The sequence below is a fragment of the Chelonia mydas genome, chromosome 9, assembly GCF_015237465.2.
Source record: "Chelonia mydas isolate rCheMyd1 chromosome 9, rCheMyd1.pri.v2, whole genome shotgun sequence".
Classification (NCBI taxonomy): domain Eukaryota; kingdom Metazoa; phylum Chordata; order Testudines; family Cheloniidae; genus Chelonia; species Chelonia mydas.
The window spans coordinates 8,078,730-8,103,827 of NC_057855.1; the positions used below are offsets into that span (position 1 = coordinate 8,078,730).

At 58.8% G+C, this 25,098-nt stretch overlaps 1 protein-coding gene across 27 annotated transcripts in view; it reads left to right on the forward strand.

The window, feature by feature from the left end:
- The window catches only part of EIF4G1 (eukaryotic translation initiation factor 4 gamma 1), a 44,165-nt gene extending 34,873 nt beyond the window's left edge, over positions 1-9,292 (forward strand). For all 27 annotated transcript variants that reach the window (XM_043522151.1, XM_043522156.1, XM_043522157.1 and 24 more), the window contains 15 exons: positions 364-468; positions 1,463-1,619; positions 2,029-2,129; positions 2,870-2,972; positions 3,105-3,207; positions 3,889-4,148; positions 4,305-4,420; positions 4,828-5,000; positions 5,293-5,418; positions 5,538-5,619; positions 6,849-6,947; positions 7,178-7,312; positions 7,610-7,691; positions 7,999-8,139; positions 8,378-9,292. In XM_043522151.1, coding sequence (XP_043378086.1) covers positions 364-468; positions 1,463-1,619; positions 2,029-2,129; positions 2,870-2,972; positions 3,105-3,207; positions 3,889-4,148; positions 4,305-4,420; positions 4,828-5,000; positions 5,293-5,418; positions 5,538-5,619; positions 6,849-6,947; positions 7,178-7,312; positions 7,610-7,691; positions 7,999-8,139; positions 8,378-8,559 — 1,965 coding nt within the window. In that variant the 3' untranslated portion in view covers positions 8,560-9,292. The remainder of the gene's footprint in view (positions 1-363; positions 469-1,462; positions 1,620-2,028; positions 2,130-2,869; positions 2,973-3,104; positions 3,208-3,888; positions 4,149-4,304; positions 4,421-4,827; positions 5,001-5,292; positions 5,419-5,537; positions 5,620-6,848; positions 6,948-7,177; positions 7,313-7,609; positions 7,692-7,998; positions 8,140-8,377) is intronic.
- The last annotated feature ends 15,806 nt before the right edge of the window (positions 9,293-25,098 follow it).

The following is a 25,098-nucleotide window of genomic DNA, read 5'->3' on the forward strand; positions in this document are numbered from 1 at the left end:
CAGTGGCCTAGGACTGTCGGGCACCAGGAGTTGCCCTTCAGTGTCATACTGGCCCCGGCACCCCATTGCAGGGAGGGGTGCTGATGCTGCCTATGGGGGGGTCTGGAGAGTGTGGGGAGGGGGGGCTGGGGGAAGGAGCAGTGGGGCCTACCCAGCCTGAATGGCTCCCTACTTCCCATCCGCTTTTCACTCCCTCCATTCCTGCTCCCCAGGAGGGGTCAGTGACTCCCCCAGGCGATTGGGGCCCCGGGATGCTGCGCTCGCAGCCCTAGCGCAGGGAGACGTGGGCCCCTGGCACGCTGCAATGCCAGGTGTGGGGAGGGCATGGTGGCGACTGGGGTAACGCTGTCTCCCCTCGTGCAGCCCAGAATGGATCAGTATTTCAACCAGATGGATAAGATCATTAAGGAGAAGAAAACGTCATCTCGAATTCGCTTCATGCTGCAGGATGTGATTGACCTCAGGCGGGTAAGGTGCCAGCCTTGCCCCTGGATAGGCGGGTGTGACCCTCCTGGGTAAGGGACGTGTATGCACAGGTAGATGGGTGCCAGTCCCACCCCCGTGTCTTCAGGATAGATGGGGCATGATCCTGCTGGGTTGGGTAAAGTACACTTCCCTCCTTCAGCCTCGGGATAGATGGGTGTCAACCTCACACCCATCCCCTATGCCTGGATCCATGGGGCCAGCCTTGCCTCTTGGATAGACAGACATGACAGTGGTGGGTAAGGTGCGTGATCCACCCCCTTCCTGGCAAGAGGGCTTCAGCTCAAAGATTTTGGGATCCACGCCCGTACTGTGACCTCTGCTCCCAGCTAGTGACCACTGTTGCTGAGGTCCCACTTGGCAAACGTAGGCAGCTGTGTCGAATCCCACCAGCAGCTGTTTGATGCAGGGAGACTCCCAATTCTCAACCTCTCTGCACCAAAGATTGCTGCAAAGCCGAGAGCCAGGCAGAGGGGGGTGCAGCGGGGTCTGACATAGAGCGGCGCTGTGGCGATCAAGCCCACAGATTCCCCCCCCTTCCCGCCCCCCGGGTTGGCAGTGGCTGGCCTCCCTGAGGCCAGACCATCTAGCCCCCACTCCTCCGGAGATGTGCGGGTGACACGCCCCATGGTACTGGGCTGGAAAAACAGCAGGAGGCTACCTGGGCTGGTGAGTGGAGCTGGAGAGAGTCCATGAAGGCTGCCCCACTGCAAGAGGGGGCCGGGAAATCAGTGCTTGGCTGCGATGGCAACGGGCTCTGGATTCAAAGGCAGGTAGCTGAGGAAGCGTGTGGGTGGACTGTGTCTGTGTGGAGTGAGCTCCTGGCGGGGCACAGGATGCTGGAGAATCCCAAGTCAGCATGTCCCATCGGGCCATTCCAATCCTGCACAGATGGGTGAGGCAGTGCGTAGACAGCCCGATGGATCCTTTCCTCCTCCCGCAGCTGCTGTAACCCCCGCTCCCCCCACCCCTTTTGCAGAATAGCTGGGTGCCGCGGCGAGGAGACCAGGGCCCTAAAACCATTGACCAGATCCACAAGGAGGCGGAGATGGAGGAGCATCGGGAGCACATCAAAGTGCAGCAGCTCATGTCGAAGCAGGACAAGAGGAGAGGGCCTCCTGGCTCCTCATCTGGAGGTGAGAGGCCTGTGAGCTTTGTGTGGAGCACCTTGCTGAGTCCCCACGGCCCTGGCCGGGGGAACAGGCAAACCATGCTGAGTGCTGGGATTTGGGGGCTCTCGACCCTGCTGCTCCCAGGATCTCAGGCCTGTGACATTTACAGACCAGTTGGAATGGTTCCCCCTCTCCCCATCCCCCATGCTGGGACTCTTGGGGATGGCTGATAGCCCTTGCCCCAGCAGATCCAGAGCACCTGCTGGGCAGGGTCCCATGTTCCTGTGGGCAGGAGAACTGTGAAGCTGGGCCTGGAGCTGCCTGCTCCTCGGGCCTTGGCTCTGCCCTTTGAGCGTGATGTGGGGGGGTCTGTATCTCTGTGGTGCTGGGGGTGGCTGGTGACCTTGGCCTGGTCTGTCCCTGTGCCGTGCAGGTGGGCGAGGGAGCCAGGTTGCAGATGATGGCTGGAACACTGTCCCCATCAGCAAGGGCAACAGGCCTATTGACACCAGCCGGATAACCAAGATCACAAAGGTGAGCCGGGATGGAGCTGCGGGAGGGCATTGGTGGTGTCTGCGGGAAGGGAGCTCTCTACAGCTACAGAACTGGGCTACAGTCTCAGTTTTCCTTTACATGGTCCTAGTCCTTATGGTTGTAAAGCTTTGAAAACGTGCATGCATGTAACCAATGCAGATGTCTGCAGATAGCCTGAATCGATAGCTGTGAGATGGATGAATGGCCCTATTCAGCCCAATTGGGTGTTAACTCTGAAACCTAAAGATGGCACAGTGCATGCCAACATTAATGGTTTTGCTGGGGATCATCTCAGCAGAAAAGTCCAGCTCCTACTTACCCTTCAGTCCAGGCTGCTTCCCCACATAGTGCCACTGATAACGAATATTGAACAGCTGCTGCGTTGGCTGGGCTATTCCACCTCCTAGCAACCTCACTAAGTGAAGCTGCTGTGGAATGACCAGAGCAGTGCCAGATCCAGAGGCTTTGCTGCAGGATCTAGGGCAAGCCTGATTCGGGGCAGCGGGGGCTCCTGGGCAAGCAGCATGGTTCCGAAGAGCCTGGGAGCCCAGCTCTGGGTGGATGCTGTGTGTCTGTCATGGCCTTTCCCTGCTGGGCTTTGAGCCCTGGATGTCCTGGATGCTGACACGTGCCATCCCCAGCGTCTGCCAGCTCCTTTTGACGGGCGTGGGGGGAGGCGGAGCGCAGTGCTAGACAAGGAACGACTCGAGCCAGCTCCGTGTCGGTTTCTCTCTGTGCAGCCTGGATCGATCGACTCCAATAATCAGCTGTTTGCACCTGGTGGGCGTCTGAGCTGGGGGAAGGGCAGCAGCGGGGGATCTGGTGCCAAGCCTGCTGACTCAGGTACATGAGCAGTGCTCGCCGGCTCTGTGGCGGGGGGAGCCTGGCGCCTGGGTGGTCTATCTCAGATGGGCAGTGGGGGGGGGGTGTGCTGTGCCCGCACCCGGTTCTGACTCATCTGTTCTCTGTTCCCAGCTTCTGATGCCAACCGGCCAGCCACTAGCACCTTGAATCGCTTCTCAGCCCTGCAGCAGTCGACCCCCGCGGAGAGCCTGGATTCCCGGCGCGTGGTACAGAGGTGAGTCGCATCAGCCCGTTTGGCTGTTGGCCGTGCTGCTGCCAGGGCCTGGTGAGTGCGTTCTGGGTGATTATTCCCAGGCACGGGGCTGTGCATGGACCGGGGACAGAGTCACTAGCACGCAGCAAGGGGAAGGAGCTTTCCTGAGTGCCTGGCAGTCCCAGGCGTGTGTGGTGACGCTGCTGGAGCCAAGCTTTGGAGGGGCCTAGAGTCAGTGGGGCGCTGCTGGCTGGCACGTCCCCTGACCCTGCTGCACCTCTGGGACACAGGAGCTCCTCTCAGCCCCCTGCAGCTGCTACTCATTCAGCCATGGGTGGGGCAGGTGGGAGAGCCCCCCAGGCCTGTGCGGGATACCAAGTCCCAGCTAGGCAGTGCCACAAAAATCAGACTGCAAAGCCCGGGGCACTTCCGGCTGAGACCCCAAGGAGCTAGAGATGCAGGAGCTGCTGAGGAGGAGGCTCTCACACCTGCGGAGAAGGGGACGGGGACAGGGAGAAATGCAACAGGGAGCCAGGCAAGGCTTTAAAACCCCAGGTGGGGGCCGGGGCCGGAGTCGTCTCGCCCTGGGTTCAAGAGGGTGGGGAAGCAGCATGTGCAGTCAGGAGAGAGGAATCTTGCTTGGGGGGCGGGGGGAGGTTGCTATGTCCTGGGGTGCTTCACCTACTCTTCCCCGCCCCCCAGGAGCAGCTCCAGCCGGGATCGGTCAGAGAAGGCTGGAGAGCGAGGGGAGCGGTTTGAGCGCGAGCGATTGGAGAGGGGTGACCGCTTGGAGCGCCCCGACAGGGGGGAGCGGGCAGACAGGAACCGGCCCCCCATCACCAAGCGGAGCTACAGCAAGGAGATGGAGGACAGGAGCCGGGAGCGTGAGAGGCAGGGAGCCCAGGAGGCTGTCCGGAAGGTTTCCAGCATGACAGAGGAGCGGGACAGGAGCAGGGAGCCAGGTGAGGAATGGGGCTGGCACAGTGCTGGGAGGGGGACGCGGTGCCATGTTAACCCGCCCTGTGCCCAAGTCCTGTCAAGGGCCTGGCTGCCTGCGCTGGGCTGGGGCATCCTCCCGACAGCCCAGCCATGCTGATGGGATCTCTCCCTCTCCACAGTTAAGCGAGAGCCGGCGCCCCCTGCGGCCCCCCCCAAGCCAGCGCTGTCGGAGGAGGAGCTGGAGAAGAAATCCAAGGCCATCATTGAAGAGTACCTGCATATCAACGACATGAAGGTGAGAACTGGAAGGCAGGGGCAGCCCCTCCGGAGGAGCATTGCATGCTGGGATCTGCGCTCAGGGCCCTGAGACGCCTGCAGCCCTGGAACTGGCAGCAGAATTACAAGTGATAATGATCTTTCCTTTAACAATAGGGGTGGATGGGGCAGGGCAGGGGTCTGGGCTGTCTGGTGGTAGCTGGGGGGGCACGGCTGGGAGCTGCCAGCCCTTTGCTGGGGACCAGGAACAAGCACAGAGCCATTCTGAGCCGTGCCAGTCTACCCCGCAGCAGGTGCTGCAGTGTGTGTGATGGTGGGACCAGGGCGGTGCTGAGCCCTCTCTCCCCCTTCAGGAGGCGCTGCAGTGGGGGTTAGATGTGGAGGGGTGGGAACAAGGGCCATGCTGAGTCTTCTTTCCCCCTGTAGGAGGCACTGCAGTGCGTGCAGGAGCTGGCCTGTCCCTCCCAGCTCTATGTCTTTGTGCGGAATGGCATTGAGTCCACGCTGGAGAGGAGCATGATCGCCCGTGAGCACATGGGGCTGCTGCTGTACCAGCTGGTGAAAGCTGGAAACCTCACCAAGGAGCAGTACTACAAAGGGTAAGAGAACCCCCATGCCCTGTGACCTTGCTAGGGAAGGGTCTAGTCAAGGGCTTGGAGCCCCATCCCTCCTAGGGCTGCTGAATCAGGGCTGGGGGCCTGGCCGGTCCCATGGGCAGGGGTGGGATTCACTCCCCTGCTCCAACCTGTGCTCTGCCCCTCTGGCTCACTCTGCAGATGCCCCTGGGCTGGCAGGGAAACACAGCACCCATGCTGCCGGCCCTGAGCTGTGGGCTCCTGGAAGCTGCCCCTCCCCGCTGACCCGCCCGGCCCTCCTCTGCTTCCCTCTCAGGGTGCACGACATCCTGGAGATTGCCGAGGACATGGAGATCGACATCCCGCACATCTGGCTCTACCTGGCCGAGCTGATCACCCCCATCCTGCGGGAAGGGGGCATCGCCATGGAGGAGCTCTTCAGGTGAGCAGCTCCCCGCATGGCTGCCCTTCCAGGCCCTGCTCCTGGGGCTAGGGGGAGCGTAACCAGGCGCATGGCTGGCTGCGTAACGAGGAGCTGACCTGTGTCTTTATACCCTGCAGAGAGATTGCCAAGCCCCTGGTGCCCATTGGCAAGGCCAGCACCCTCCTGCTGGAGATCCTGGGGTTGCTGTGCAAGGGGATGGTAAGTGATGCCCCCGTGCCCATCTGCTCGCCTCAGCCTGCTAGTGGGGACTGAGAGCCACATCCGTGGCAGGGAGGGCTGGTGTCTGCATGTAACACCTGAGCCGTGGCCCGGGCCCTCAGACCCCACCTTTCCTGTCTGGTTCTGGGGCATGGCCCTCACCCACTCCACCCTCTGCAGTTCTCATCCCTCCTGTCTGGCTCTGGGGCATGGCCCTGACCCCCTGCAGTCCTCATCCTTCCCATCTGGCTCGGCCCTGCTCCCTGTGACCCTGCTGCCAAAGGGATGTTTGAGTTGGAGGAAGCACCGCTAGATGAAAGGAAGCTGCAGAAAGGGATCTGGGGTCATAATGGATCACAAGTTAAATATGAGTCAGCAGTGTAACGCTTTAGCAAAAACGTCAAACATCATTCTGGGATGTATTAGCAGGAGTGTTGTAAGCAAGACACAAGAAGTCATTTTTCCACTCTACTCCGCGCTGATTAGGCCTCAACTGGAGTGTTGTGTCCAGTTCTGGAAAGGAAAAATGTGGACAAATTGGAGAAAGTCTAGAGAAGAGCAACAAAAATGATTAAAGGTCCAGAAAACATGGCCTGTGAGGGAAGATTGAAAACACTTGGTTTGTTTAGTCTGGAGAAGAGAAGACTGAGAGGATGTGATAAGTTTTCAAGGACATAAAAGGTTGTTACAAGGAGGAGGGAGAAAAATTCTTCTTAAGCTCTGAGGACAGGACAAGAAGCAATGGGCTTAAATTGCAGTGAGGGCGATTTTGGTTGGAGGTCAGGAAAAACTTCCTAACTGTCAGGGTGGTTAAGCACTGGAATAAATTGCGTAGGGCGGGTTGTGGAATCTGCATTATTGGAGATTTTTAAGAACAGGTTAGATAAATGCCTGTTAGGGATGGTCTAGATAATACTCAGTCCTGCCTTTAGTGCAGGGGATTGGACTAGATGACCTCTCGAGGTCCCTTCCAGTTCTATGAATGAACGCAGGCTCCAAGCTTTGCCCTGCAGCTCTGACCCCGCCCTGGAGCCCTGATCTGGGCCATGTGGAGACGCTTCCTGCTGCAGTTGCAGAAGGAGCTGAGTGTCTGCCCCCACCCCAGCCAGCCCCTTCCTCCAGCTGGGCACAGCTCACTCTGCCCTCCTGTGCCTCGGAAAGGGGTCGTTTGAACCTGCCTGGGAAGCCTGATGACAGGAGAGCTCTCCCCACCCTGTCCCCCTTTGCAGAGCCACAAGAAGGCAGGGACGCTGTGGAGAGAGGGTGGCCTGAGCTGGAAGGAGTTCCTGCCCGAGGACCAGGATGTGAACAAGTTTGTCACGGAGCAGGTGAGCGGGGCTGGACCCTCTCCAGGCCTGGGGGAGGGGAGCTGCTGGCGGGAGAGGCCCTGGCTGGCTTTGGAGCTTTGTGTGCCGGAGGATCCAGCAGGGGGCAGCTTGACGCTGAGCAGTCCGGTGCCCGGCGCTGCAGGCAGGATCCCCCAGTGCCATCTCTTGGGGCGCATCTCCCTCCTGTCGCAGCGCCCTGGCTTCCCCTCACTGGCTTCTCCTGTCCCCAGAAAGTGGAGTATACCATGGGGGACAGCTCGGACACGCCCAGCCGCAAGGAGCTGACTGCCGAGGAGCTGTGCAAGCAGATGGAGAAGCTGCTGAAAGAGAACTCTAACAACCAAAGAATATACGACTGGATCGAGGTGAGTGCGCTGCCCCTAGGGCCTCCCCAGCAAGGGGCGCTGGCTATGGGGGAAGCCCCCAAGTACTCCTGGGGGGAGCAGGGCAGCAGTGCTGACTGGGGGTGCACCTGGCTGCTCCAGTCCCAGTCTCTCCCAGCAGCGGGCACTCGGGGGAGCAGGGTAGGGGCGTTTGCTGTCTCTCAGGGTCACTGCTGCTGCTCTGGTTTCCCTGGGGAGGCCAGGCCTGGGGTGGGGGTGGGTCTCCTTCCTCCAGTGCTGTGCCTGGCTGCCCCTCTGAAGTGTTCTCCCCCCGACCAGGCCAACCTGAGCGAGCAGCAGGTCTCGTCCAGCATCTTCGTCAGGGCCCTGATGACGTCCGTGTGCCATTCGGCCATTGTCTGTAAGTAGGGAGGAGGCTGCCCTGCCTCTGTGGGCTCAGCTGGGGCCCAGACCTGCCCACGAGGGTGGCCTGAACTAGCCAGAGCCCTGGCAGCTGGGATGGGAGGGGGAACCTGGCTGGTGCCAAGTGCAGTGTGGACCCCGTTCCTCCACCCTTCCCGGTGCTGCGTTTCCCACCTGCTGCACCCTGGGGCTGGGCCACAGGATCTGCTGGGAGTGGGGCAGGAGTTCCGGCCCTTGGGGCAGGGTGGGAGGAGCTGGTCTGGGGCTGCTCCCTGCCTCTCTCACTTGCTCCCCTCCCCCCGCAGTCGAGAACCCTTACCGGGTGGACACAGTGGTGATCAAAAGCCGGGCCAAGCTGCTGCAGAAGTACGTGAGCGAGGAGCAGAAGGAGCTGCAGGCGCTTTACGCCTTACAGGCCCTCGTGGTGAAGCTGGATCAGCCTCCGAGTGAGTGTCTCCAGCTGGCCGGGGGATGGCTGCTGGTTCTGGGAGGGCCGGGGGATGGCGGGCTGAGGAGTCCAGGGAGATGAAAGGAGGTGCTGGGAGGGCTGCAGTCACTCAATCCCAGCCCACACCTGTTGGTGGACGTGGCTTCTGTGCCGGCTGCTCAGGGTGGGGTGGGGGTATTCAGCAGGGGCTATTCCCGTGTCCCCTTGACACACACACCCCCTCGCCCTCCCCACAGACCTGCTCCGAATGTTCTTCGATGCCTTGTACGACGAGGACGTCATCAAGGAGGAAGCCTTCTACAAGTGGGAGTCGAGCAAGGACCCGGCCGAGCAGCAGGGCAAGGGGGTGGCCCTCAAGTCAGTGACGGCCTTCTTCACCTGGCTGCGGGAAGCTGAGGACGAATCGGACAACAACTGAGGAGCGGGGCCAGGGCCCTGCCGGCCCGCCCCAAGGCCCGGACTCTTCTTGCGCAGAGGCCGCGGGGAGCCGCCCTGCCCCCTGAACTCCCTCCTTTCCTTTTGTTTTGTTTTCGAGGCCTGTATTGGTTTGTGTCTGATGATAATAAATTCATGCTGAAGGAGGCAGGCACGCTGTGGGGCTCTGCTCAGCCCCAGCGCAGAAACCCGGATGGATCGCAGTGAGCGGGGCCAAACTCTGCAGGGTGCAAAGCACCAGAAACTCGTGTCTGTTGGGGGCCGTCTCCTCCCCCCATTTATTGCTGAAATATAGAGAGATTATATATATATAAACTTATTAAATTTGGTTTGGGGACAGGACTTTGCTCTCCCGCTCCCCCGTTCCCGGATCACAGCCTGCACCACAAACCCGCCGGATGGTTTTTTATTTTCAAAAAAATCATTTCAGCCCCCTCCCCCCAATCTCCCACCTCTGAGATCGGCTTGGGAGCTGCTGGGGCCATTCCGGGCGGGAGCGGGAGTTCCAGCCCCCTCTGCGCTGGGTGAGCCTCTCACAGGGCCAGCTCGGCAACTCCTGTCTCCTTCTCCCCCACCCCACCCCCCCAACACGTTTAAGGCCACAATTGTGCGAGCTAGCAAGCGGTGGCTTCATCTGCATCCCCTGTATTTATAGAGCGCCGGATGTTAACGAGCCGCACGCGTAATTATTAAAACAAGGATTCAATTACCGGTCACATGAATTTGTAAATATTTTTTTTTTTTTTTTTGCTTTTCTTTATGGAGTATTTAATTGAAGATTTAAAGGCATCTTTTCACCTTAAACTGGAAATAAAAGAACATTGCTAAATCCCGCTGCGTGTGCCGCTGTCGGATCCGGGCCTGTGTCTGCGAGGGCTCACCTGCCGCCCCCGCAGCACAGAGAGTGGCTCCAGGCTCAGGGACTCGGGGCCAGCTAGCAAATGGGTGCTAAGCAGTTACAGCCCGTCTGGAGCTGGTGCTGGCGGGATGCCCTGGATGGGGTGAAGGCGCCTATGTGGCACTGTAGCCATCACTCTTCCAGCCTAAGGATCGCCAACGGGGGAGTCCGAAGAGAAGCGCTCGCGGGTCTGGTCTGGAGGGAGATCCGGGAACCTGAACGCAGCCCAGAAGTCCAGCGAAGACCAGGAGCTGTGGGGCAGGTGCCACCTGGGGGCAGCCTGGGTCCCCTAAGGACTGTGCCCATTCTTACTGTGGGCAAGGGGAGGTGGCAGGAACGAAGGGGCGTGAGTACAGTCCAGAAGGCGAGGGTGTTTTGGAGCATTGCATGCACCAGCCCTGGGAAGGGGGCTACACCCTCTGAGCTCCTGCCCCAGGCTGTAGGGGCCCCAATGTCTGAGGGCTGGGCAGAGCCAACGCAGGGGTGGTGGTGGATGGATTGATGATAGATGATTCATAGTGTACAGCCTGAAGGGATCATTAGCGCATCTAGTCTGACCTGGTGTAACACAGACCATTAAATGTCACCCTGTAACCTCTGTATTGAGCCCAGTGACTTGGCTGGCTAACCTGCCCCCCAGGCCGCTCAGGGCGACAGCGACAGATGGAGAATCCCCTGCTGCTCGAGGTGCCTGGTTCTGGCCATTCACCACCCTCGCTGTCAGCCTTATTCCTCATCTGAATGGGGCTGGCTTCCAGCCGCTGGTCTGGTTCTGTCTCTGCGGCTGGCTTTGCGGCCCTGGGTGCGGGAGGGCAGAGGCTGCTGTGGTGTATTGCATGGGGGGGGCTGAGCCTGGAGGCTGAGCAAAGGCCCCTCCCCTGGCTTTTGTGGCAGCCCCAGGGAGCCATGCAGAGTTGCCCTGGGCAGCTTCTTCCAGCCTCTCCTGCTGTTACCCTCGCTAGGCAAATTGCCCTGGGGTGGGGGTTAGGGAGTGAGACATGGGGCCTTGCCGGGTGTGTGTGGGGGAACATCCAGGCTGGGGAATGTTCCCCTGTAGGGGGTACCAGTGCTCATGTGGGCCCAGGCAGGAGCCCTGGCTGGCTCAGGGAGCAGAGAATATGAGCTGGGGCCTCCCCCTGGTCGGGGGCGGGGGGGGATGGGTGGGCTGGGACCCAGCTCCACGCCAGGCCCAGGCTGGGAAGATTGACTGGTTGGAAGCACGAGCTGGCTCTGGTGGGGAGAGAAGTCGTCACTTGGTTTTGTTGGCTGGAGGCTGGTCCCTGGCTGGCAGGTGTTTGGTGGCACGTCTGCCCATTGTGTTGGCTGTGGAGACTCAACTGCCCACTCTGGGGTAGGGGAGAGATATGGGGGCGGGGGGCACTTATGGAGCCTGCCCTGCTGCTTCCAGGGGAACCATGTGGGGCAGGGGCCGGAGCCTTGCCCCATCTCCCCGACCCTGTGGGGGGCAGCCTTTTCAGATGCTGCTGTTGAATTGGGATTGATTTGTATCAACCCTTGAAGAGCTGGTTCGTTCTGCTGGCGAGTGCCTGAGGGCTGTATTGGAGCGGGTCGGAGCAGGCCCAGGGGGCTGCTCGCTGTACTAGGACGGTGCGCCTGGGCTGTGATGGGCTTGGTCTGCAGAGGGGTGGGGATTTTGAGCAGTAAGAGGGGCACCTGGGTGTAATGGTCTGGCACCTTCAGGGAAATGCGATCAGAGACACTCTCCCCAGGCCCACTTCCCAGCAAGGGTAGGCAGCGGTGCCAGGTCTAGAGAGCAGGGCTGGGCAGACAGTTGGGGCCTCCAGCCCCCTGGGGACGGGGCCAGACCTAGTGCAGTGGGGTGCATCCAGGCTAGTGCATTGGGGTGATGCTGGTGTTATGTTCCTCTGGCTGTACCCCTGCCTGCTCGTCCAGTGGGGACGTAGCCCCCTGACACCCGTCTGAACTCAACTGGTGGGCACAGCAGTCTGGGGCTTGGAGCAACTCTCTCTGTCCCTATGACCTTCACCCAGTGCCTGCCCTGGGCGGGCCTCAGTGTTGTCAGGCTGCAGGGTGGAGGGAATGAGGACGGGCAGGGGCTGGTCTGAAGGGAAGTGGGGGGACTGAGACGGGCAGGGGCTGGTCCTGAGGGAAGTGGGGAGATTGGGACGGGCAGGAGCGGGGCTGGTCCCGAGGGAAGTAGATTGCCATTGTGGTGGTAATGTCTGGGTGCCCGCTGGGCACTGCGCACACATCAGGGGTAGGGAACTCTCCCTGGTTAACTGTGGCCTGGAACATCCATGTTACATGGGCACGTATGGGACAAGTGTGGGATGACTTGCTGCTTGTCACAGCCCTGCCCACCCACCGTCACTCGGCACAGTGAGAGTTTGCTGCTGTATGTGCTGGGCCTCCAGCGTGATGGCCCGGAGTGCACGTTGGGGGGGAGCAGGCCTCTCACACGCCAGCTGCCTGCTCTGAACCCCTCTTCGACACCACACAACCCTCCAGCCGGCCTTTAGCCTGGTGAGTTGGGCCCAGCAGGGGCTCAGGGATCTGCCTGTCCTAGATTCAAGGCTTTTGTCTCTAGTCTGGCAGGGCTGTGGGATACCTGGCTGTGAGCCCTATGCTGGGTTGTGGGGAGAGAAGGAAGCATTCCCTTTTGTGGGGGTAAAGCAGGGCAGCTGTGTAGGGCTGGCTGGTGGGATGAGCTTGGGGCAGGGTGAATCGGGCAGTGTCTGTGGTAAGCAGTCTGGCCTGCCAGCACGGGGCATCTGGCTGCGAGTGGGCCCTGGCGGGGAGGAGAAGCAATGACTCCTTGTCCACATCAACCTCTGCTTTGATGAGCCCCAGGCGGGCAGGAAGCCTGCCCCAGAGCCAATGCCAGGCAGCCAGGGCACAGACTTTTGGTGGCCGGAGCGGGATCTAGCGTGGGCTCAGGAGCCTTTGCCCATGTGGGCCTTGCTCAGGCTCGCTGCAGCAGAGTGGCCCTGCTCCCCCGTGCTGTCGGGGTCTGCTCTCCCCTAGTCCCAGCCCAGGCTGTTTGTGAGACCCGCCCTCAACATCGCTGCAGCACGGCAGGCCCAGTCCTTGACCTGTCTCTGTCCCCCTCCAGCCTTGGAACCAGCCAGACCCCGCTTGCCTCCAGCCTGGCCCTCGGTCTTAATCCCAAAACAGTGAGCGTCTGCAAGAACCGGGTGCTGACACTGCGGTGAAAGGGGAACAAGTCACACATGGCAGCAGGGTCTCTGCTCCCACTTCCTCCTCCGTCCGTGACTCATGGAGTGCCCACGCCGGGGCCCTGCCTGGGAAAGGGGTGTGAGGCATTGTGGAAGGACTCTCCCCGGAAAGCCATGGCTGGAGCGTGCAATCTGGGGCTGTCGCCTTCGATTGTCTAAACGGCTGGCCCAGCCCCCTGGAACCCCGCACGCCTCCCGCTGTAGATCCCACTATGGGGGTGTGAGATCAGGGTGTTAACGAGCCATGGCTGCTGGGCTGTCACGTGACCTGAGCCCCCTTGGCTCCTGGGCGAGGGCATAGCGGACATGGTGTCTGCAAACCTCCTTCAGTCCCTCTTAGCGGTGGGGGCTGTGAGCCTGACCCCCGCCCCCCTGCGTTTCATAGAAAGGGGGAACAGCTCTGTCACCGTTTCAAATGGGGTGGTTTTGTCCCTCTCCCTCGCTAAAAAAATTAGGGACGGAACTTTCTCCGCAGCCTCTCCCTTGCAAGGGTGCTTCATGCCAACTGCCCCAGCTCCATGCAGTCTCCAGGCTCGAGTTCAAACCCTGCCCATCCTCTGCCAGCTTCCCTCCCCCAATGGACAGCCAGAGCAGCTGTCTGCTGAGCTGGGCTGGGAGCTGCATCCTGTGTGCCTGGTGTTCCTATGCCCCCCTTGCGCATTCAGGGTTTCTCCGCACATGTGGCTCACCGTTGACCCAAAGGAGCTCCTGAGCACGAGCCCCAGGCCGAAGCAATCACCACGGCCCGGCCTGGCCTTCCCCGTTCTGGCCGTCGGCGCAAAGGTGGCCCAGGAACCAGCACAATGTCACTGGTGCTGATAACAGGCTGGCAGCTGCTGCCTGCTTCGATGCAGACCACAGAGCTCCGCGCTGGCTGGCGCCCAGGGCGTCCCCACCCTCGAGGAAGGGCAGGACGTTGTTGGGTTGGGCTGGTCGGGGGTTGGGCCGTGCTGACCTGAAAATGGGGTTAGTGGCTAAGAAGCCAAGAGCCCTAGGGCCGGCTGATGAGTGTGGAGACAGTAGGTCCAATTCTCAGTGGACGTCCAAGGAAGAATGGCCCATGTCTGGGACCTAGAAGGGGGGTTCATGGGGATGCTCCCCAGAAATGGGAGGAGCAGGGCCCCCAAGCCAAGCTCCCCAAGAGCTACCTGTGGGCTCTGAGGTATTTTACTTGTTCATTTGCCCCCCCACTGCCCCCACAGTGCTGTGCCAGAGCATGCTAACACTGGCAGGCCAGATGGAGGAGGGGGCAGGATGCTGCCCCACCTGTGCAGCAGATTAATGGGGTGACTACAGCCCCGGAGGGGGTGACCACGAGGCATTTCTCCCCTGAAAAATAAACGACGCAACTGATGATCAGGAGTGTCCGGCCATTGTGTGGGCACGGAGACCGTCCAGCCATGTCACTGTGGGTACCGTTGCTCCAGGTGCGCCCGGACCATTCGCTCCCACCTGGCTGCGTCAGATGAAAGGGTCCAATGCTGAGATGGAGTCTGGTGTGGTGAGATCAGGAGATGGAGGTGATGCATGGTAAGGGGAGTGAAAACACAATGGCAGATTGGCGGGGGGTGGGCCACGGGCTACTGGGGGCCTGTGACAGGAGACTGCATCAAACGGAAGGAGCGTCCTTGCTCTTGCCTGGCTGCTCTAGTGGGCACTGGGGCCAGTTCTGCGTTTGCTGACACATTACTGGGAAGTGGCCAGCAAGCTGGCCAATAATTGTCTGGGGAGCTGTTCCCTGGCTTAAAGGCTGAGCCGACCAAGCCAGCCCACTGGGAGATTAACAATTGGAAACATTAGGCTGCAAAAAGCTCCTCGCAGGATTAAAGCAAACTTTCTCCATGGAGCGGCAGGGCACAGTGGCCTGGAAAGCCGTGCTTCCTGTCCCACGTGTTCCTGTCTCCCCCTTTAAATGTGACATGGCAGTGACACGGAGGGAGGCCTGGGGGGTTCCAGCTAGACCACCATGCAGTAAGTCTGGGCAGTGCCCTGCAGCACAGACCTGAGTCAAACTGCTGCCCTGCTCTGGCTGTTCCCTTTGCCCTTCCATTGAGGGAGTCACCGTGCCCTGGCGCTCAGCCACCGGCCAGCAGTCGCCAGGGCTGTCACCATCTCACTGGGGCTCTGGGGGCTGCTTTTGGGCAGGCCTGGCCTGGCAGCTTTTGGAGCTGGGCTACGCCTGGGGGTGGCAGCTGCGGAGCCAAGAGCAGCAGCCCCAGCTCGTACGCTACCGAGGACTGACGTGCCAGGACTCCCAGCTGGGGGACAGCGTGGGCAGGGACGCAGGGAGAGGTTTGCCTCGGGTGCAGCAACGTGGCCTTCATCCACTAGATGGCGACGGAGGCTCACGGCTCCTGGCAGGTGGCTGTGGGGCGGTGGGGGGCACTGGCCTTTGGACACTAACTTTCTCTTCTCCATGCTGTTTCCTCTCCCCCTGGCTGGGGCTGGGCACACGCCAAGGGCGGATCTCGCACCTCTGGCATTTCCTGGGCGGCGAGGCTGCTGTCTCCCTAGCCCCCTCCCGCTGTATCCTAGTCCACCCTGCGGTGACGGCGGGGCCTCGCTCCCTCTTTCTCCCGCAGTGGAGGATCATCACTGCCCCACAGCTGTGCTGTGGCCGGGCACGGACCCGCCTTATCCAGACAGCAGCTGGGCCTGCGCGTCACATGGGGGCCTAACAGGTGAGTCCTAGCGCTGCTAGGAGCATCCTGGTTGGAAAGCAGGCCAGTGTCTCTCTTCCAGCAGCGCCCAGTGGCCCCAGCCAGGATCAGGGCCTCGCTGTGCTGGGTCGTGCACAGGGGCAGCCCCGTTGCAAGCACCGTGCAATCTACAGAAGCAAAGGCCATACAGGGCGTGGGGGAGAGAAAGCCCATGGGGTCCAGCCTGTAGCAGTTTGCTTTAGGCTCTGGGGCCTGGCTGATTGCCCCGAGGTGTCTAGCAGAGGAGGTTCTGGAGTGGGGATCTGAAGGAGCGCAGGGTGGCACCAGTGGCTTTGCAGGGTGGGGAAGGTAGCAGAGATGCTTGTGGGAGGAGGCTGGCGTGGTTGGCAGAGCGGGGAGCAGGGGGCACGATAGGGAAAAGCAGAGCTATGCCGTGCCTTGGAGGACAGGGCGCTTCAGTGTGATTGGGCGAAGCAGGGGGAGCCAGGGGAGGGGTGACGTAGTCAGAGGGGTTTGAGCAGCTGCATTTTGAATGGCCAGGAGCGGGGCAGCAGGCATGTCGGGGTCTGGAGTGCACGGGGGTCCAGAATCGAGCTAGGAGATGAGCATGTGGGCCGTGTTCCCTCTAATTTTCCCCACACGTGTGCAGAATGAATTTTGTGATGTGCACTAATGTGGAAGGGATATGTGACACATCCCCTCCGTATGGGTGCACATCACAAAATTCATGTGGCAGGGGTGGGGCTGAAGAGTTCGGGGTGCGGGAGGGGGCTCGGGGCTGGGGCAGAGGGTTGGGCTGGAGATGAGGGGTTTGGGGTGCAGGCTGCCCTGGGGCTACGGCGGGGAGAGAGGATTCCCCCCAGCTCTCTCCCCCTGCAGCAGCACCTGGGCTGGGTGGGGAGAGGTGCCTCTCCCCCAAGCCATGGCAGGTCCAGGCCGGGGCAGGGTTGGGGCCGGGGCTGGGGGAGAGGAATCTCTCCCTGCTGCAGCCCTGAGCACCTGCGCGGCGCTTAGTAGGCTTCTGCGTGGCCGCGCAGCCTCGAGGGGTGGGCGGGTGGGCGTGCCATGCAGACAGGAAAGGTAGCTGGAGCCATGCTGTGGAGGGAGACGTGGCAGGATTTGGCCGAGGTGTGTGAAGCAAGAGCAAGGTAGCAGCCAAAGCGGGCCCACAAGATACGGGCCGAAGGGCTGGCGAGGTCTGAGCCGCTCAGCAGATGTCTGCCTCAGCGTGACACAAAGCTCGTCTATGCTAGAAATGTTCCCCTTTGCTGAACCTGGGAGATCAGAACCGGGGCTGAATACGCTTTGATTGCAAGTGTAGACAGGACGAGCCCACGTTCGGTGCCAGCTCAGGTACAGTCTACATGGGCCGTTACACCGTGTTCAGCTTCCTCTATTGCGTGCAGTGGAGAATGTCGTTGGTGTAGACACGCTCGTCATGTTGGCCATGATCCGCCCGTGATCTCTCTGGGCCGCATTCTGCTACCTCATGCACTAGTCCATGAGCAGCCCTGTTGGTTTCAGGTGGCTTTGAATGGAGTACGGCCCTGTGGGCATAACCAGGCTCTGGCCCCGCTCTGATCTCCCTCGGTGCTCACAGCAGAGCAGCAGTGTGAGCACGCGTCCTGGTCCCTGGTCTCTCGCTGGGCTTTTCTTGCCTCCATTGGTCTCTGAGGAGGAACCTTTCCCACTGTTTTCCCGCTGGAGTTTCTCATTTTCAGTGGAACGTTTTGGGGTGGGGAGCGCAGGGAGGCCACTTTGCTTCTCAAGTGACAATGGAAACTCTGGCTGTTTCTGTCGGCGGGGGCAGGGGGGAGGTCCTGCTGTGCAGAACTTGGCTTACACACAAGTTCACAGCCAAATTCCCCCTCCCCACCTGGCGCTCCCCTGCCTCAAGGGACTATCCACCCTGTCCATGCCCCTTGTAAGGCACCGCTGGTCTGGCTGGCAGGGTGAGTCAGCAAAGCGGCACTGCGTGTCCATAGAGCCAGATGCCCTATCACCATTTGTTTGACAAGGGGAAGTGTCACTTTCCCAGGAGGGGTTTTCTTTTCTAAAAGGACGTTGCTTCAACAATGGGACTTTTCAACAGAAAATTGAGTCAAGATCATTCCAACCCTCTTCGAAATTCCTTTCTTTGCATCGTGCTGTCTGTAGCACAACGCCCTTCTCCTCCCCCCTGCCCCGCATAGCAAACCACAACCATGGGCAGAGATGAACTTTGCAGAGAGGCTTCCCCTTCACCCCTGTGCCACAGAATTGCATCCATAGGACCAGAGGAGGGGCCTCTTTTGCCGTCTGCTCCGCTTTCAGGGCATGAATCGTCCTCTGGGGTGGTCCCCTCTTCAGCGGCTTCAGATGCTGCCTCATGGGTCACCTGCTCCAACATCTCCTCCATCTTCAACAGCCAAGCTCTGCTTCTCACCTCTTGCCCACAGAGCTCCGAAGTGCCTGGCCAACCCGCCCCATTAACCCTGTGCTCAGCACTGGCTCCAATGTACACTAGCCTGCTCTTGCAGCACAGGTCTGGTGTTCTGGGCCCTGGGTGACACGTACAGCCACTTTCGCTAGACCCATTGTAACAAGATGCAGAATGGATAGATCTCCCCTCAAATCACATGGGCAATGTCTGCCCTCAAAAGCACCCAGTCAAGGTCCTAAGAGCAGAGTTCCGTCAGCTGAGAATGATGGGATCTCCCGGATGGCTCTGTGCATTTATTGGCCACAAAAGGGGCTGGAGAAATAGCTAAGGTAGGGGGCCAACCGCACACCCAAGCCAAGCTGTTCAGATTCAGCAGATCGAGCGTCGTGGTCCAGAAATAACAGACCGTCGTGAAATGACTCCGCAAGCTGGACTTGGTGATTGTGGTGGCAGATGAGATGGTGGGTGGGGTGGGGAAGGCACAAACAGTCCTTTGCTCATGGAACTCGCCCAATGGTGTCGTTGGAGGAGACGCCCTCGGGCTCACTGGCATCAATGCCTGGGAGGGATCTAGCAGAGAAGATACCAAGCTACGAAGCGTGGCAGCAGGTCTCAGGGTCACAAGTGGCTTTGGGTTTTGATGGAGCTGGTGCCATGAGCGGGTGCTCGGTGGTGGTGGTGATCAGTTGTGTGGGACAGCCATTGTGCACACTGTGGTCTAAATGTGGTGAACAGAGAATCTAGTGGGGATCCTGCAGGTTTTAATTTGTTCTATTGCACAAACAACATTCATCAGCCAAAAAGTGGCCCGGCTGGGGCATGACAACAAACGCTTCTGTTGACCAAGTCGGTGCCGAACCTCAGCAGGTGGATCGACATGCTGCTGCTGCTATGTCCCACCAGCTGCGTCTATACATTGTGGATGCTCTGGGAGCCAGAGATGGTTGGGAGATCCCAGGAGATGTAACTATTCTCCGGCACCTGTTACGGGATACAGTTTTATCATCTCACTTGGCGTTCTCCAAGCAGCTTTGGGTGAGACCCAGAGCGTCAGTGGTGGCCTGCCATGTGCCACCCCTGACTCGCTCCTGCCTGTGAACTACATGGCAACGGTTAAATGGAGTTTCCAAGACTGGCACCAAAAGAGGATCAACGTGGTAGTTCCAGTGACTGAGGAAGGTGCCCTGTCTCTTGCTGTCATCACAGATCTTGCGGGGAGGTCCTGGCCAAAGTGAGACCCCTTTGAGGCCTATCTCAAGAGGTGACTATCTGATGATAGTCCAGAGAGGCTTTGGAGAGCCACACACCTGGCTGGGTGCCTGCCGGGGCATCTCTGGCATCCAGGCTACTCTAGAAAGTCAGTGCAGCTTCAAAATGCCCTGTCCACCCAGTGCCTCGAGTTGTGAGATGCTGGACAGATGAGGTAAAGCCAGACTCATTCAGACTCTAGGACCCGCCTGTGACGAAGTGGGACTGTTCTTACTGTTTCCTCTGAATACTGTAGGGGTGCCTCAGTTTCCCTTATGCATTTCTTAAGTCTCTAGGTGGTGGGATAAGGGGGTGTAATTGTTGCAAAGCAAAGGGCCAGTGTACATAAATGGCCAAAACTGTGTCTCCTGGCAACGGATGGCCTGGACCCTTCCCCACTGCAAGGTGAGAGCTGAAGGGTTGGAGAACAAAGGAATCAGGTGACCTCCTGGCCCAGGAAAGGGACAAAGCCCAGAGGAGGAGGGGGTAGAGAGTGAATCAGTTTGGGGCGGGCGGGCTGGCTGGGGACGTGGAGTGAAGTGCAGACGTGGTTGTCTGGTTCACTGCCCCCCCAAATGGACCCGGCTGAGGGGTCCTGTTCTCTGTACCTACAAGCTCTGTGTTAGACCCTGTTCCTGTCATCTAATAAACCTTCTGTTTTACTGGCTGGCTGAGAGTCAAGTCTGACTGCGGAGTTGGGGGGCAGGACCCTCTGGCTTCCCCAGGACCCCGCCTGGGCGGACTGGCTGTGGGAAGCGCACGGAGGGGCAGAGGATGCTGAATGCTCCGAGGTCAGACCCAGGAAGGTGGAAGCCGGGTGAGCTGTGTGTCCTGCAGACAGGCTGCTCCCAGAGAGGAGACTTCCCCAGAGTCCTGCCTGGCTTCGTAGGGAGCAGTTCCAGAGCAGCGCCCAGGGATGCCGGGACAGCCCACAATCCACATCATCTTTGAGTCCAAAAAAAAGTCCTTTGCCTTTCATTTTGGTCTGGACTACACCTTTGATCTCTGGATTGCCCCAGCCACATTCCAGCCTGGGTGCTTCCCACCACCCCAGCAGCAGGGTAGAGCTTCTTCATGCAGTCATTAGTCTAGTACCATTATAAAGCCTGTGTTGGACTCAGCATCTCAGGATAGCCATGACAGGACTCCAGCTTTTCAGGAGGTGGGTTTAGCCGGGAACCCAACTGAGGAGGGCATTGACCCTGCCTGTCTTTTCTGTCCCAATAGCTCCCTGGACAAACCTCACAAAAGACAAAGCTGCTGGGAAGATATTCGGGACACCAGCATAACAGATGCCCCCGGGGCCTCGAGGGCAGCCTGGGCACCAAACTGGCATTGCACAGTCCTGATGTCTCCAAGCAATCAATCTTGCAGGCAGGTGCCCCTGAGCTGGGGCCTGGAGGGCAGCAGGGTCAAATGCCCCATGTGCTCTTCGAATATGATGCTATTTCCTTGGCAGAAAAATTGTTCCATGCTAGAAGGGGAGTGTCCAACTGTGAACATAAGAACGGCCACACCGGGTCAGACCAAAGGTCCATCTAGCCCAGTGTCCTGTCTTCTGACAGCGGCCAGTGCCAGGTGCCCCAGAGGGAATGAACAGAACAGGTGATCAGGTGATCCGTCCACTGTGAAAGGGGCAACACTAGCATCCCTCACATTAGATAGCGCCCAGTTCAGTGTCTTTCATAACCATGCAACCAATGTGTATTACACCTCGGATATAACCCTACTTCTTCGCATACCACCCCCACAGCCCTACCTCAGCCTCCCGACCTGCCCTGTCCTTTGGCTGGCAATCGCTCTCTGGCTTTGTCTGCAGCGGGAACATAGAACACATTTCTCCGCCCCAGCTCTGCTCTTCCAGTGCTAGCGGGAGCTCCAGCTGAGCTGGGCCACCCAACAGAGGCCGAGTGTGATTAGGAAACGCTGGAGCCAGCTGGTCCCTGACATTTTCAGAGCCTCGCTGTAGCAATGACTGTCATTCCTGACTTACAGCACGGAGCCAGTTTCCCTTTGGAACACTCCGTCCAGCAAACAAAGCTGGCATGTGGCTAGCAAGAGCAGGGGCAGGCCAGCATTTACAATGTCCCTTGAGACAGAGAGATTAGCCAGCCCTTTATGCCGTGGTGATAGGATTGCCCCATTAGAACAAGGTGACAGTCTAAATTTTAAATGACCCCAGAGATTTTTGCCCGTGCCGTAAAGAGCCCTGTAACGGCTTCTCTCCAGATGACAGAGTAAGAGCGGGAGGCCTCTCGCGGTGGTCTCTGTCGCTGTTTCCCCCTTTGAGTCTGTCGGCCGGAGAGCCGCGCTGTCTCTCACACCGTCGGCCTGGACAAGGGGCAGCGGCTAACAGCCTTGATGTGCTGCACTGGGCACGTGTGGTACATTCCTTCTGGATGCCTGATGTGATCACCTTTCGCCCCCATGCATATGTGCACTGACTGCAGCCCTAGCCTGGGCAGCTCTTGCCTGTCTCTTGCTCACACTTTGGCAACGCTTGCCTAGCCAACCGAAGTGCCATTGAACTGAAATCGATCCCTTGCTGATCTGACCTTCCCAAGATGGCCAGGGGATCTGGCCTTCCCACCATTGCTCGTGCTCATGCTCTAAGGTGCATTGGCCACCCATTTACCGACTAGCCTGCTCTGTCTAGAAAGGGGCAGTATCCTGCTGCCGGATCAGCTGTATTTTCCCAAACTGAATCTCATGGTGTTGCCTGCTTGTGCCTCCAACCTTCTCTAGCCCCCCTTGGTTTACATTCTCCATCCTGTGCAATGAAATGAACGATGGGCCATTCCATTGCCATTGCTGGCAGGAGCGTGGGGATAAGACAACCAGGAAATAGATAACAAGGCCATATTCCACCGTATCTAATCCATAGCCCACTGGCCAGCGCAGGAATCTTCTGTACAGGGTGTTGGGCCAGCAGGGAGGGTTCCACTGGAGCTAAGAGTCACCCCTAGGGAATAATCTGTTCAGTGACCAGCACTTTCTCCTGGTCAGGAATCGTTCCCCAGCTGTGTGTGATTCCCTGGGTTTTTATTTTAATTACTCAGAATTATTTGCCTGCGGATCATCCATTGGCTACAGCTCAATTGTGACTAGCTGATGGAGGAGCTGTTTGATTGGGCGCCTAGGTCACCTGACTATGTTTCTGTGACCTAACTGGGTGAGAGCCAGGTTTCCGATGCAAATGTTCACGACGGGGCATTGGAATTGTGGGAATCTGCGTCCCTGTTTGCTTGAATGTTTCTGCCACCAAGGTCACTGCCTGGATAGTCCCAGACGCGGACCGCAAGAGGGGCCCGGATGCTGCTGCGTCTCATGCACTTTAGAATTTGTGGGAAGAGTTTGGAGAGACTCGCCCCATCATAGATTCCACCCTGTCTAACCTGGGAGGTCGACTTGTGCAACACCTCAGCAGATGGTGGCAGCCGTTCCAGTCACACGACCGACGGGGCTCTGTGTGCGCGTGTGCGTGCAGGTGCGATCACATCCCCAAAGACTCCACTGCAAGAATGTTAATGGTGCGCAGTCAACAGTGAGGAAATGCCAGTATTAAAGTTGCCTGGGCAACCTTAATTTGGCCCCATCGTGGGTATGCATTATGATACGCGCATGTAATTCAAGACGGTGTAATGATTTTTTTCCCTCAAGACACCCACTTTGCCAGTGGGTTTCACAGCTATTTGCTTGACAGCAAGGAAGTGTTGAGGCCTGGGACTATTTCAGGCTCTCTACGGGCGTGTACCCTTCTGTGCCAATCCATCCAGCCTCTCCCTCTCCCTTGCTCCTATCCTTCCCTCCTCAGCTCCAGCACCCGTCCTCTCCTGCTAGCCCCCTGGCTCCTGCCCCTGCCCTTATCCTCCTCTCTCTGCCCCGTCCATCCCCCTATCTCTCCCACTGCCCCACTCTGCAACTCCTGCCTATGGTTCTCCATCCCCCACTCCCTCTGCACCTGTCCTCTTCCCCTCTTGCTCCTCTCCCTCTCCCAGTCTGCTGTCCTCCTCTGCCCCTGCCCCCCACCCTGCATCTCTTTCCCTCCCCCCATCAGTTCTTCACCCCACCAGTCAGGGAGCTTCCTCCACCTTCTGTCGGCTTTCTGGGGCTCAGCAGGGGAAGCACAGAAAGCACAGGAGATACAATCACCCTGCTCTCCGTTCTGGTGCCTGGCAGATGAAGGAAGCCACACTTGCAGGGAAAATCCTGCTCAGCCTCTGCGTCTCCGGGCTGGAGCATGCTCAGTTGCTTTGTGAGAATGGCCCATGCACAGTCCAGCCAGCGCCTCGGAGGTGTGAGGGGGTGGAGCATGCTCAGTTCAGATGGAGTCTTTGGGGGAATTTAGCTGCCAACTTCAACCAGTCTCTACTGAGCATGTGCAGACAGATTCTTCAGAGGTTTATAGCTTGGGCAGCAAAGGGCACATCCCTGCCACCAGGGCAACCCCCCTGGCAAATGTCAAGTCCCCGCTCCAAAGCATGGAGGCACGAGAGCTTCCCAACAAATCAGCTGTGCCATTGTTTTAACTTGGTCGAAAACAGCAGCGTTCATCTCGTCCTGAGGAATACGCTGGGCAAAGTTATAAGGAACTGGAAAGGTGGTTTTAGAACAGAAAGTGTCAGGCCACCTGTACTAGAGAAAGGTCTAGGGAGATGCTGTAGTGAAACCAGCGGGAAAAACTCTAAGGGGTCCTTAAAAATCGGCTGCTTCTACTCTGGGAAGACCAGCTACTAGTATGCGTGTAACCGTGTAGTTATTGCATGGCGCCACTAATGGGATCCCTCTAAATGGTTCTAAACGGATGAGCTCGGTGGTGCTTCAAAGCTCCAGTGAAAGGCATTCCCTCCCCCTCCAAGTCTCTCCCAGAGCAAGGTGCAAAGGTAACAGTGCTTAGTATGGGCTGGGACGTCACTGCAAGGCCCCCAGACTGAGCTGGGGCCCAACAGGAAATGTGTGCCTCACTGCGCCCCTGCCTGCACAAGGGCCTGCCAGTTATTAGCACAAAGACGTTTTAAAAAATAAAAGCATCTTATGCTGCCCAGACCAGCTCCCAGGGCACGTGTGCTATGATTCGGAATGGAACGCAGCTGTTGTTTTTGTGGGCGCTCTGGCTGGCTACGGATTTTACCAGTGCTTCCCTGCTGTCTAGTTCAGAATTAGATCTGGGGAAGGGGGCACTTCCCAAACTGGTTAAAACCACCCCCGAAATCCCACTAGCATTTTCATCCAAGGATGGCTCCTTCCTGCCTTTTTCCAGGCTTCAGGGGGTGACACACCATGCCCCCTTCTCCTTCCCATGGGGCAGCGTGTGGCGCCATCGCCCCCGCTGGCTGACGCTGGCCTGTTCCCTCCCACCTGGCACTAATCCACCCCAAGATGCTCCTAGGCAGTTGCAGCAGGACTAAGACAAGGGACCCCAAAAGGGTTAATTTGTCAAATCCAGCTCTGAGAAGTTGCCAGGGCAGGGATGATCCCCCCCCCCCCCGCCCCCCGTTATTACTGATCCACCCAGAATAGAGCATTCCCACCATTTATTCCGTAGGCACTGACCGTGTGCTTGGTGTACCCGTCGCCCTGCCCTGAGGAGTTTGCAGAGCAGGAGTCACGAGAGGGGCGACTGGGTTAGATTTAACGTTTGTAATGGGATGGGATTGGAGAAGGGTCTGTTGGTTGTCACGGGCAGGGGTTTATGGGCTGCTGGAAGGTGTGAATCTTTAGCAGTGATTTGAATGAGGAGAAAGTGGAGGAGCCTTCCCTATTGGGCTTTTGGGGGTGGGGGGTGCAGTATTGGACCAAGTATGGGGGCAGCTTGGAAGGGGGGAGGGAGTGGAAGGTGAATTTGGTTGAGATTTTCAAAGTGGCTTAGGGAATCTCTGTCCCATTGCCTGTTAATAGACACAGATGTTGGGCCCTTGGTGACTGAGTGACATGATGGATTCCCATGTTCCCATGGAGCTAGACGCCTGGGATTTAGCTCGCTCATTCACAATGGGCCCGACTGATCCAGAGAAGGCCCTGATCTGATCTTTCTCTTGTAGGTCACCATTGGCTCTGAAAATCCCCGAGTTTGGAG